Source organism: Botryllus schlosseri, chromosome 16 (genome assembly GCF_051294905.1).
Source record: "Botryllus schlosseri isolate E-star chromosome 16, Bs_hap1, whole genome shotgun sequence".
Lineage (NCBI taxonomy): Eukaryota > Metazoa > Chordata > Ascidiacea > Stolidobranchia > Styelidae > Botryllus > Botryllus schlosseri.
The window spans coordinates 19,824,212-19,838,275 of NC_137251.1; the positions used below are offsets into that span (position 1 = coordinate 19,824,212).

Here is a 14,064-nt window from a genome sequence, read left to right on the forward strand (position 1 = left end):
CGTTCTAGTGCAACTATGATGTTGCCGACAATTGACAAGTATTCAGTATGACGTCACAAGCCGTCACGGCGGCACCTATATGTCTTCGTTGCTACATCGGATATGACTGACGACTGACAGACTCTAGATTACTAACCTATGGGTAGATTAGTAATCTATATAGACCAGGAATGGCCAACCTTTTCGGCTAAAGGGGCACATGCAATTGACGACCGAGTGCGCGGCCCACTAGCCACGCCAAGTGGGTAAAATTTTCTAAGTTTATAAAGAAACAAGGTCAATAATATTATTACTTGAGTATTGCGGGTCTACTGTATACCGCCCGCTAGTCTCAGTCTGCAAGGACACGACTATTCGGCGTCTGGCCCCATCGATATCGAAGGTCTCCGATAATATGCGACAATCATTTTGTGCCTACATTTCACCGTCGACGATGTTCATGCGAGCGCAATCGCGAAAAGACTTTCTCCCGTAATTGCGAATACAGTTAGACTCAATCGGGTAAATTAGGCGTTTTAATCATTTTCAGTAGAGGGTAGGCTACCAAGCAAGAAATCGTGTGACAATTAAACACGCAAAACGTGATGAAAAATTTCGCTACTATTTTAGTTTATTGTAATGTAGGACGATTTAGTGAAAATGTGACTGGACCCTGGATCTGCCAATGCGTCGGAACTGATATTTTAGTCATCAACATCCCAAGTGTCGCAGCCAGAATTGTAATTTTTGGTTGGCATTGCAAGTTCACAATCTGAGCAATTCATTTTCGATAATATAATAGGAAATTAGCTCGCGGGTCACGCAAAACCTTCTCGCTGGCCACATTTGGCCCGCGGGTTGGCCACCCCTGATATAGACAGGCCCATTCGATAATTTCAGAGCCGGAGCCGGAGCTGGAGCCGGAGCAGTGGTAATAATGCGGCTCCGGAGCTGGAGCCGGAGCTAATGTATGATAGAAGAGAGCTCCGGAGCCGGAGCTGGAGCAGTTTAAATTTACGGCTGCTCCAAAGCCCTGAGTACAATGAAAGATACTTTACTACATTCTCGGGTAGAAAGTATCTGTCCTTACTAAGTAGCTTGTCAAAAATGGAGAATGAACGTTCAACAGCAGCAGTTGTTGGCTGACAACACTGAAATTGTGTGCATACTGCTGGTGACACACCGTGTGGCTTCATTCTGACAATGTTGTCTATATCAGTGGTTCTCAACCTTTTTCACCTAATTTTACCTCGCGAAGTTCTGAATCAGTTGAAAATTTGATGTTTTATATATTTTATTAATGGAAAATCCTTCAACATTGCATCTTGAATTTAAGTTATAAAATTGTAATATACCTGGCGGACCGGCAGGAATGTCATCGCGGACCGGCACCGGTCCGCGGACCGGCGGTTGAGAACCACTGGTCTATATCACAATTTTTCAGCTTGCGCTTCTTGATGTAAGCACATCAATGTCCAAGTAGTCTTGCTTCATTAGGATATTGCGGTACGTTGACCATAAAACCATGTTACTATTTGTTTCATTTGACCGTTTATGGTTCACAATGAGCAGACGATCGGTCGTTTACAACGGTAGGCCTATAAAGTAGGCTACAAGTTGTAAAATATCAAATGATAAGTTCGCCGACAGCGCAAAATCTACGATACAAACAAAATGCAGGGGTCAAAAAATGTTTGACATAGTAAACAATTTTGACAACTTTTGACCTAACGCTACAATTTTGACCTAATTTTGACAATTTTTTGACATGTCAAAAAAAAAAAAATCGCCCTACTAATCAGGTCTTTGGCCTGGCGAGGCAGGGGGTCGAATCCACGACCTACCGATCAAGAAGAAGTCGGACGCTTCATCATTACGCTATCTAAGGACGATGTAAGAAACGAAGAATGAACAATGGCATAAAATGTGCGTGGCTTCTCATTAGTAGAGTAGGCGAACAGCCTCGATAGTCGGTGGTGTTATCGTCAAATATTTTCTTTAATTTATTTTAATTATTCGACTATCTTGAGAGGTATGAATGCCGAAAGCGATGTGAAAGTATGACATATTTTTTCGTGAATCGATGTAGCTGTATATCCGCGATTCCCAATGGTCCATTTGAGCTACGCACAGAAAAATCTGGGCCGCTCACAAAAAAAATTATCACTATATCTTTCGCAGAAAACACTGATTATTAATTTTTATTTGTCAACACCACATTACCGGAAAATGCGGGTAAATCTGTAGTCCTGACGAAATGATGACCTATTTTTAGGGAAAAGCATTGCTACCAAGATATGTTACGCACTGATATAAAAGGGACCGCCCATGGAGTTGGTGAATTTGCGGTTACTCTTGAAAATAAGAGGGAACATTGGTGATTCCAAACCTTTTCATGGTCGCGACTTCATTTCCGATGTGATAATGTTCCGCGAGCTAATTTCTGATGTCTAAAAAGCTGATTATTGAGAAAGGCGAGAACCTTCGCGACCTCCAGAGGCAAATGACCCTCAGGTAGAACACTTCTGCTGTATATATGGTCATCAGATCACGAAATCGTATTGCTTCTATTGGTATTCTATGGCAGGAGTGGTTCTAAAACTTTTTCACCTCGCGGACCGGTAAAATTTAAAAAAATGTCCTGGCGGACCGGTGAGCTTTCAAAATTGAAATGAAGTTAAAATGTGGAGCATGCAACCGTGTTTTGCAATTATATGGTGCCAGCGAGTGACATTTAGCGGGGTTTGATCGTTAATTATTATCTTCATGATGGCATCCATGTGATTTTATGGTGGTCAGTCTGCTGAGTCGAGGTAAAATTGCCTTGTCCAGATAAACGTGCTACCGCCGAGAGTCGTTGACAGTCTTTCACGCCGAATGCCGGTGTGTTTAACCGACCACGCCAACTAGAACAATATTCTTCTCTTTGACAATATCGAGAGAAGAAGCGTTTCGGAGTCGAATCAAACACCTTGTTCATGGCCGGCTGCCACCGGACGCATAGGCTACTCTGGCAACTACGAATACAATGCGTCCCACAAGAAAACACCATACAGCAACTATATTGGCCATCCTTAATCCGTGCCGAAAAAGCACTTCGTCAGCCATCCCCAAACAACGTTGGTTTTAGGCCCCCACAGGGCGACAAGACAAACTTCTGGGGGCTTCGCGCCTACAGTGGGGTGAATGTTTTCACCTGTACTTGTCAGCACATTCATTCTGCTCAGTGTAAGCAGAGAGTTTATGTAGCTCAATCACGTCAATAGCGAAAATTCTCGCTGCCGAATTTTTAGCACACCTTTCGGAGTCCCATGTTAGCCCAAACTTCATAATGTGTTGTTACGTCGTGGCGCGGTAATGGCTGACGCCGTAATGCATATTTCTATGAATCATGCGTAGGTCTATTTCTCGGAGAAGGGCACCTAATAAACAAGACATTTAGTGGAACTAAATGGCGTACAGCGCGAAAAGAAATTGAAAAATGTTGGAAATAGTTTCAAAAGAATTCGCTATGATTTGTAATAATTTGCAAAATGATATTAGACTCGTTTCAAACTCGGCCCCTCTCCAATTGGGCGGTTTGGGGTGTCCCAGTTACGGTACTGCACAGAATGAATGAATCGAAAACGAAGGATCGCGCAAACTGTGCTGTTTAGCGATGAATCAGTTCGTACCTGTTCTGTACTTGTCGCTCGCATGTTGTCAAATGACACTTCCTGAACTTTAAGTCAAAACGAACATGTTACCAGCCCTAAAGTTGCCTCACGAAGTTCTGAATCAGTGTAAAATTTGATGTTTTATTTATTTTATCAATGGACAAGCCTTCAACATTGCATCTTAAATTTAACGTATAGAATTGTAATATACCTGGCTGACCGGCAGGAATGCCGTCGCGGACCGGCACCTGTCCGCGGACCGGCGGTTGAGAACCACTGTTCTATGGTGTATTGAATATTTCAAAGCCATTTATGCCTGACCTCGCCGGATCTTAGTAACGAACGTCTCTTTTCATAACGCTATTGATATGCAATATTTCTCAAACTTACGTTCAATTCCAAATTTCTTTTGAACTGTCCGAGTCTTATTTCGGTTGTGATATACTTTTGGTTCCGTAACGTTTTTCTGAATAATAATAATATATACCATAAAACATTGAAAGCTTATGCCAAATTTCTACAGGCAGCCAATACAGCTTGGGTCGGAATCCCCTGACCATCGGGATGATTTAAAATGGCACGCCAAGTAATGTGATGCGCACAATTTCTTTGTGGAAGTGAAACAAAAGTCATCGATTTAATCGCCTCTCATGGTCGTAATCAGTGCGGATAGGCATGATTGCAGTTGTCAGCTTTCAGATGGGCCTATAGTCATTATGAACAATGAGGTAGAGACGAATATTTTAACAGTGGTGTTTCGTTCACTGCACGGGGTTTTCGTACCCTGGTTATATGCAGTGGCGGCCCTACAATTGGGGGCTCTGGGCGAGACCTATGGGCCTCCTACGCCAGTAGTGAGGGGATCCTTAGTTGGTACGCACCCTCAGGCTATTTACGTTCAGTTCATCGCTCACCGCTAGACTATAGCCGTGTGTATTTAGGAGCAAATTTCAAAAAGTATGATGTCTGTGCAAGACTATATTCGGCAGATATTCTATTATGTGTATTTTCCTGGATATTCTATTATGGGTATCGTTTCGTGCAGGCCAATCCCCCGCCCTGAGGCTATTTACGTTCATCGTGCACCGGTAGACTATTGCCTTGTGTATTTATGAGCATCGCTCGCCGCTACACTATCGAAACTTTCCTCCGATATTCTATTATATGTATTTAGGACTAATGCGACATCTATTGCGTAGAATATGCGTACTGAGCTGTTTTTGAGAATATGAATTCTCGCACACTTAACGTTGAACTAGATTTCATGACATCATCACAGAGGAAGTAGGCGACTATCTAGGTTGTAGGTTCGATTCTTGTCGCTTCCGCGAGTTCCATTTAGTCACCGCATTTCATCTATGCCCGGTTTATGATGTCATCACAGAGGAATTAGGCGACTGCAGAAGGTTATAGGCTCGATTCCCACTTATTCTATTATGTGTATTTTCCTGGATATTCTATTATGTATATTTGTATTGGTGAAATGCGTCTTGATAATATTAGAGCGTTAACTTTCGAGAAATAATTTTTGTATATTTCGGACTATGTATGTTCGCAAAGACTGTAATTAATTAATATAAAATGGGATTTCGCCTATTCCTACTTCCAAACTTTTATTTTACACTCGCTGTTTTATTGTTAAGACGGCGTGAAACAGCGCTTTCGCTCGATTCTTGTAGTGACCACATTTCATACAATTCAGTCCTTTTCATGTCACTAGAATAAGGGTGATTAAACCGACAGTGAAACGCCGCCGACGTCTTATAACGATCATTATTTTTTATAAGCCGAGAAATGTACCTTCGCGCAATTTTTACCGGCGGTCTCACACACTTTGCTGCGTCTGAAGTAAAATTTCAGCATCGTTGTTTGCTATAAGCCGGGAAATTAGAGTCGCTGCTTTGCACCATTTTACAGGCAGTCTCAGACACTTTGCTGCATCCGAGCTTCATACTAATACATGCATAATTTTTGCATGACGAGAATACGGGTAATACGGTCAATAATTGCCGGAGGCGAGTCATTTAAACCTTGTTGCTAGATAAAACCGCTTTCGGCTACAACAAAGTTGCCCTGCAACAAAAAATAGAAGCCCTAATGATCATGCAGAGGAAAGTTCAATTATAGATCGAATTATTCGAATAGACTATCTACATTGTGTAGGTATGAAGTGAAATAGAACGGAGTTTACGCAAAAGTTGCTATTGATCATAGACCAAGCTTGCTTTCAGATCTGGAAACTAAATGCATATGAAAATTTACCTAGGTTTTCCCCACACGCATCAAATGTAGGCCTACTCAAGTGTTTATGAAGTGGCGAATAGTTCGAAGGTTTTTGGCATGCAAGGGCGTCACATAGAATTGTGGAGTTTTCTGTAAACTATAATCCAGTGATCGATTTTCAATCACTATATTTTTCATTAATATAAACTAAGTTACTGTTAGTAGGCAAACCCTAGGAAAGTATCCTCTGATAAAAGCCGGAGTATATTTGTTGTCCGTGAAATAAATAGATGGTGCGCAATATGAGCGGTGCTGCGATGACTGACAAATACTTTGAATTAATGTATAAAAGTAGCGATTTCGAACTACGTAAAAAGTTAGTCCAGCTCACGCAAGCGACAATTTGCGCGTTCTGAAGCCGTAAATTTACTCAACAGCATTGAGATAGCCCTGATTTAAAGAAATTTCATCACACATCTAATGATGGAGCACCTTCAAAACTAACGCAGTCGAATACCGACTTTTACGCATATCTGTTTGCATGAACATAGCGTATACCTAAACATAGTCAATTTTAATAACGGAATTACCATGCTAATAATCAAATCCCCAGCCTGAAACTTGGTACGCGGTCGTAGGACATTATGAAAATACACCATACCAAACTTCGTCAGACATTTCATGATGTAACACCTTTAAAACTAACGCAGTTCTCTACAGACTTTTGCGTAAATCTGTTTTTCGGTATGCGACCGATGCATTAATGACTTTAATACTATGTACTTTAAATTATCCACACCTATGAGTCGAAATGTTGTTAAGTAACTCATGTTTTCAGCATAACCTAAAAGCAAAGTGGACGAATTTCCATGTTGATCAAATACCCCAAACACTGCTTGCTTTCATAGTTAGTAATTGAGCGCATCACAGAATTTACCCAAAAAAGTCGGTACTCCGAAAATTTTGTAAAGTAGAGCTTTTGGCGTTGGACTTACGTTCAAATGAACAAGTGTTCACGTAGGTTCGAGGTCTGAATGAGTCTTTTAAAGCATATAGAAACGAAAAAACTAATCTAAAAAATTTAGGAAGTTTGGATGCGGCATATTTGGGTTTTTAAAAAATTATTTATACCCACGTTCCGAAATATTGTTAACTAACTTATGTTTTCGACATAAGATAAGCGTGAAGTGTACAAATTTCGATGTTGCGCAAATACCACAAACTTTGCTTGCTTTCAGAGCTGACAACTAAATGCAAGACAGACTTTACGCAAAAAACTTATACTTGAGCACTACGAAATGTACAAGTACTTACCTTTACACGACGTTTTTTGTAAAATGAATACTAATTTTATTAAAAAATAAAAAAGAGCGAAAAACTACATTTTATCCCGGAACGCAACATGAGAAATCGTTTCGATAATATCCAACATGGTGGTTCACTTCGAGGGTAATTTGTAAAACTCAAATATTGCATGGTAGGACTTCGCAAATTTTCGATTTATGTTTGCTATTTTTCAATTTCGTTAGTTCCCCGCCTTCAAATATCATGTTATACAAATATTATGTATAAGGAACAAGTATAAATCTGACTATGTTGTTGCTATTTACAAAATTACCTCCCTCAGTAACCAATTTCGCGTAGACTATGCAATTTTGTAAGGTATATAGAAAACTACTTTTACACTGTTACACTTATACTGCGAGTAGCGTTACACTGAATATTAAGTTCTATTCTGAAAATTTTGCCAAGTTAATAGTTTAAAAACTTATACTTCTGCACTACGAAATGTACAAGTACTCTACCTTTACACGACGTTTTTGTAAAATGAATACTAATTTTATTAAAAAAATAAAAAAGAGCGAAAAATTACATTTTATCCCGGAACGCAACAAGAAAAATCGTGTGAATTTGTAAACTACTTATTCATGACATAATAATAATTCTACATGTACACTTTTTCACATTTTATAACACTTTTAGTCGTACTTAACAGTTTCAGTTTTAATTAAAATTCGGAATATAAACTAATCGAAAAATTCGGTAACCAATTTCGCGTAGGCTATGCATACAAATGAGGAAAGTTACATCAACGCGTGTTAACCAGCTGTATCGAGTTATCGAATGATTTTTCCTTACATCAAAACAACTAGAATGTGTAACTACATTGAAAATCGTCCTAACCCTTTACACACCAGCGATAAATCGTACAAGCAACAAGTTTATAAAAATTCGGTAACCAATTTCGCGTAAGCTATGCATACAAATGAGGAAAGTTACATCAACGCGTGTTAACTAGTTGTATCGAGTTATCGAATGATTTTTTCCTTACATCAAAACAACTAGAATGTGTAACTACATTAAAAAACGTATCTAAATGAGCTCCAGGGCATTGTGATTATGCAGCATACCAAATTTCATCACACATTTCATGATGGACCAACTTTAAAACCAACGCAGTTCTATAGCAACTTTTGCCTAAATCTGTTTTCGGTAGCGTGTACATATGCATAGTCAGCTTTAATAACAGAATTACCATGCTAATATGTGACTCCTCACCTTGAAACTTGGTACGTAATTGTAGGACATTGTGATTATGCAGCATACCAAATTTCCTCGCGCATTTCATAATGGAACAACTTTAAAACTAACGCGGCTCCACATCGACTTTTTGCGTGCATCTGTTTTGCGGGAGCGTATAGCACGTACCTATACATAGTCAACTTTAATAACGGAATTACCATGCTTAACATTGAATCCCAACACTAAACTTGATACGTAGATGTAGGACATTATGGCAATGCACCATGCTAAATTTCATCACACATCTAATGATGGAACACCTTTAAAACTAACGCAGTCGAATACCGACTTTTACGCATATCTGTTTTGCGTGAACATAGCATATACCCATACATAGTCAATTTTAATAACAGAATTAGCATGCTAAAAATTAAATTCTCACCTTGAACGTTAGCACGCAGTTGTAGGACATAATAGCAATGCACCATACCAAATTTCGTCAGACATTTCATGATGTAACACCTTTAAAACCAACGCAGTTCTATACAGACTTTTGGCTAAATCTCTTTTTCCGTAGCGTAGCACGTAGGCCTACCTATACATAGTCAACTTTAATAACGGAATTACCATGTTAATATTCGACTCCCCACCTTGAAACTCACTTGAAACAATGCACCATCTCAAATTTTGTTACGCATTTCATGATTGAACAAATTTTAAACTAACGCAGTTCCATACCGACTTTTCCGGCAGCGTAGCACGTACCTATGCATACTCAACTTTAATAACGGAATTGCCGAGCTAAACATTGAATGCGCAACTTGAAGATTGGTTCACGGGTGTAGGACATTATGACAATGGAAGATATCAAATTTCATCACACATTTCATGATGGAACACCTTTAAAACTAACACAGTTCTATACCAACTTAGCGTGAATCTTTTTGCAGGAGCGTAGCACGTACCTATGCGCGATCAACTTTAGTAATGGAATTACATATGTAGGCCTAACTAAGTTGCAACACTCTTACAATGATTCGTCTTGCTTCCTATAACATCCCACTCGATGCCCTCGTTATTAGGCTGTAATCTCAGCCTGAGCTATGTCTTGAAACCTACGGGACTCTGCAAATTGTTTCGATTTATTCTGTCCGTTTCAATTTAAGATAAGGAGGCCCATTTCACTCAATGAATCGATGCCTACGGTACTCTACAAAATTTTCTGATTAATTCTCCCTATGCTTATTAATCACAAGAAAGATGAGTTGACACCTAAAGTACGAAATACTTGTTCGCTTGAGCTAAGCCACAGCGCTTGGAGTGGAATTTTACGAGGTATGTGGACTCATTTCGTAGGGCTCTATGCCATAGGAGCATACTTTACGCTCCAATTCGATTCCCACACAATCCATATAATTACTAACAGAACCATTGAGTACCAGCCTTGACCCGACAGTACGACGGAGACTATCAAAATATCGAGAGGAGCCCTCTATTCTTTTCTGAAATAATCAAGGTTTTATCAGGACTTCCCTTCATATAGACTCCAGCAGAATCATTAATAACCTCTCAAATTTACTCACCTCGTTTAATCTGATACTCGTGTACCAAATCCCTATTTTCCGCAAGTATGATAGAGGCTATCGCACGACACTCAACGATTCGTAATTTTGCTGGAATAGCCTACAAGTACAATTAGGGATTGAAAAGTAACTGATATAGGTTGGTATGTTTGCAGGATATTTACACTTCTACTTACCGCTTTTTCAGGAGAAACTACCTACTTTTAGGACTTTATATTTCAAAGTAGTTTGAGGTTACGTTTGTATCACCTTGATAAGTGCTATTATCAAAAACTGCTTTTGCTAAACTCTTACACTTTCACTGAACTTCAACACTGAATCTTGTAAAGTAGATAGAAAAGGAAAACTATTAACATAAGGTAAGTGAGAAGCACGCAAATTTCGATTGCGTACAAATGCCATAAACTGCGCTAACTTTCAGAGTTGTTAAGTATAGAAGTACTCGTACTTCTTGAGAATACCCAAGTAGGTTTTTGCCTACATGCACCACATAGTCTCAAGTCCTTATGATATTGGAGTACATCAACTTCATGATAGCTAGAGTATTAAACAGTAATAGACCTAGAGTACTAACGTTTTACTTACTCGGAAATGACTACTTCTACCTTATTTTAAAGGATATCTCGTTCGAAGCGAAATTGTATGTGGTTTTGGATAACATCCAAGATGCAGGCTCACTTTGAAGGTTACTTCGTAAAACTCAAATATTGCGCAGTGAGAGTTCGCAAATTCTCGAAGTATTTTTGTTATTTTTATTGCGATAAGTCATTCTGCAGCGCGAAAATGCGTCGTAGGATATAGATGAAACTAGGACCACTCATCAAGACCGCTGAAAACAGTACGTTCAACATTTAGTAGCAGTAAATTTCTAGTAAAGTACAAGATGTGATGATTTCCGAGTGAGTTAAAAAGTAAGTATTGCAGGTATAGTTTACCTGAAAACCGAATACTCTGAAATAGAAGTAGATGCAGTGTAAATAGTTAATCACTTGATCAAGTTTGGTGCAAGCAGATAAAACCTATACTTGAGTAGTACAAAATGCACGAGTACTTCGCTATCGCCTCCCTCCACGTAATAAGTGACTACGGTTTAAGACAGCTTTTACCGATACTCGTCGGTTTCAGTTTTAGATAGAATTCGGAAACCAAATAATTTCATAAACATAAGCTAATTTAATGAATTTACTCGAATGTACTATGCCGCGCTGATAAGATTAATTATAATATACTTATCATGTTACAGAGATTTTTCTAGCGTAGAAAATCTTTAAAATGTAGTAAGCAGGCCAAATGAAGATATTCGTTGAGCTGAATAAACATAAAAAATACTCTAGACTACTTTATCGGTACTTTACAGTTTCAGTTTTAGATAAAATTTGTCCCTTTCACCTATAATTACAACTCCTCGCTATCTAAACATGTTTAGAATATATTATTTGCGATGATACGAACCCGTGAAGTACTCAAGTAGCTTTTCGTAGGATATAGATGAAACTGACAACACTCACCAAGACCGCTGGTCCACTGAACAAAAGTATATTGTAGCAGTAAAGTCCTACTAAAGTACAAGAAGTAATGATTTCCCAGTTAGTTGAAAAGTAAGTATTGAAGGTATAGTTTGCTCGAAAAAGCGAAAAACTCTGAAATAGAAGTAGATGCAGTGTAAATAGGTAATCACTCCATTAAGTATAGCGCAAGCAGGCCAAACCTATACTTGAGTACTGCAAAATGTAAAAGTACTTCGCTATGTTCTCCTTCCACGTAAAAAGTGACTAGGTTTTAGACTACTTTATCGGTACTCGACAGTTTCAGTTTTAGATAAAATTTGGTGAGACTTTAAATTTTAAAGTAGTTTGAGCTTACGTTTGTATCACCTTGACAAGTAACATTATCAGACATGAAAATGATACTATCACCTAATATAGAAGTTAACACGCGTCAATGTGCTTCGGAATTCACGAGAAATTGCTTACTAAGAGAAGTATATTCTTGTATACACAATAGTGGAGAGAATCTTTAAAATGTAGTAAGCAGGCCGATGGGTATTCGTTTAGTTGTATAGGCATAAAAAACATTCCCGCGCGCGTCTTAGTATTAGGTGGTAGGGTTAGGAAGTGTTTTGTTTAAGAGCGCGCGGGAATGTTTTTTATTTACTACATTTTAAAGATTTTCTACGCTAGAAAAATCTCTGTAACATGATAAGTATATTATAATTAATCTTATCAGCGCGGCATAGTACATTCGAGTAAATTCATTAAATTAGCTTATGTTTATGAAATTATTTGGTTTCCGAATTCTATCTAAAACTGAAACCGACGAGTATCGGTAAAAGCTGTCTTAAACCGTAGTCACTTATTACGTGGAGGGAGGCGATAGCGAAGTACTCGTGCATTTTGTACTACTCAAGTATAGGTTTTATCTGCTTGCACCAAACTTAATCAAGTGATTAACTATTTACACTGCATCTACTTCTATTTCAGAGTATTCGGTTTTCAGGTAAACTATACCTGCAATACTTACTTTTTAACTCACTCGGAAATCATCACATCTTGTACTTTACTAGAAATTTACTGCTACTAAATGTTGAACGTACTGTTTTCAGCGGTCTTGATGAGTGGTCCTAGTTTCATCTATATCCTACGACGCATTTTCGCGCTGCAGAATGACTTATCGCAATAAAAATAACAAAAATACTTCGAGAATTTGCGAACTCTCACTGCGCAATATTTGAGTTTTACGAAGTAACCTTCAAAGTGAGCCTGCATCTTGGATGTTATCCAAAACCACATACAATTTCGCTTCGAACGAGATATCCTTTAAAATAAGGTAGAAGTAGTCATTTCCGAGTAAGTAAAACGTTAGTACTCTAGGTCTATTACTGTTTAATACTCTAGCTATCATGAAGTTGATGTACTCCAATATCATAAGGACTTGAGACTATGTGGTGCATGTAGGCAAAAACCTACTTGGGTATTCTCAAGAAGTACGAGTACTTCTATACTTAACAACTCTGAAAGTTAGCGCAGTTTATGGCATTTGTATGCAATCGAAATTTGCGTGCTTCTCACTTACCTTATGTTAATAGTTTTCCTTTTCTATCTACTTTACAAGATTCAGTGTTGAAGTTCAGTGAAAGTGTAAGAGTTTAGCAAAAGCAGTTTTTGATAATAGCACTTATCAAGGTGATACAAACGTAACCTCAAACTACTTTGAAATATAAAGTCCTAAAAGTAGGTAGTTTCTCCTGAAAAAGCGGTAAGTAGAAGTGTAAATATCCTACAAACATACCAACCTATATCAGTTACTTTTCAATCCCTAATTGTACTTGTAGGCTATTCCAGCAAAATTACGAATCGTTGAGTGTCGAGCGATAGCCTCTATCATACTTGCGGAAAATAGGGATTTGGTACACGAGTATCAGATTAAACGAGGTGAGTAAATTTGAGAGGTTATTAGTGATTCTGCTGGAGTCTATATGAATGGAAGTCCTGATAAAACCTTGATTATTTCAGAATAGAATAGAGGGCTCCTCTCGATATTTTGATAGTCTCCGTCGTACTGTCGGGTCAAGGCTGGTACTCAATGGTTTTGTTAGTAATTATATGGATTGTGTGGGAATCGAATTGGAGCGTAAAGTATGCTCCTATGGCATAGAGCCCTACGAAATGAGTCCACATACCTCGTAAAATTCCACTCCAAGCGCTGTGGCTTAGCTCAAGCGAACAAGTATTTCGTACTTTAGGTGTCAACTCATCTTTCTTGTGATTAATAAGCATAGGGAGAATTAATCAGAAAATTTTGTAGAGTACCGTAGGCATCGATTCATTGAGTGAAATGGGCCTCCTTATCTTAAATTGAAACGGACAGAATAAATCGAAACAATTTGCAGAGTCCCGTAGGTTTCAAGACATAGCTCAGGCTGAGATTACAGCCTAATAACGAGGGCATCGAGTGGGATGTTATAGGAAGCAAGACGAATCATTGTAAGAGTGTTGCAACTTAGTTAGGCCTACATATGTAATTCCATCACTAAAGTTGATTGCGCATAGGTACGTGCTACGCTCCTGCAAAAAGATTCACGCTAAGTTGGTATAGAACTG

The 14,064-nt window shown here is 38.6% G+C and overlaps 1 protein-coding gene across 5 annotated transcripts in view; it reads right to left on the reverse strand.

Annotated features, from left to right (window-relative positions):
- The window catches only part of LOC145459351 (uncharacterized), a 183,053-nt gene that overhangs the window by 38,593 nt on the left and 130,396 nt on the right, over positions 1 to 14,064 (reverse strand). For all 5 annotated transcript variants that reach the window (XM_080338002.1, XM_080338000.1, XM_080338001.1 and 2 more), the window contains one exon: positions 4,026 to 4,101. In XM_080338002.1, the coding sequence (XP_080194128.1) occupies positions 4,026 to 4,101 (76 nt within the window). The remainder of the gene's footprint in view (positions 1 to 4,025; positions 4,102 to 14,064) is intronic.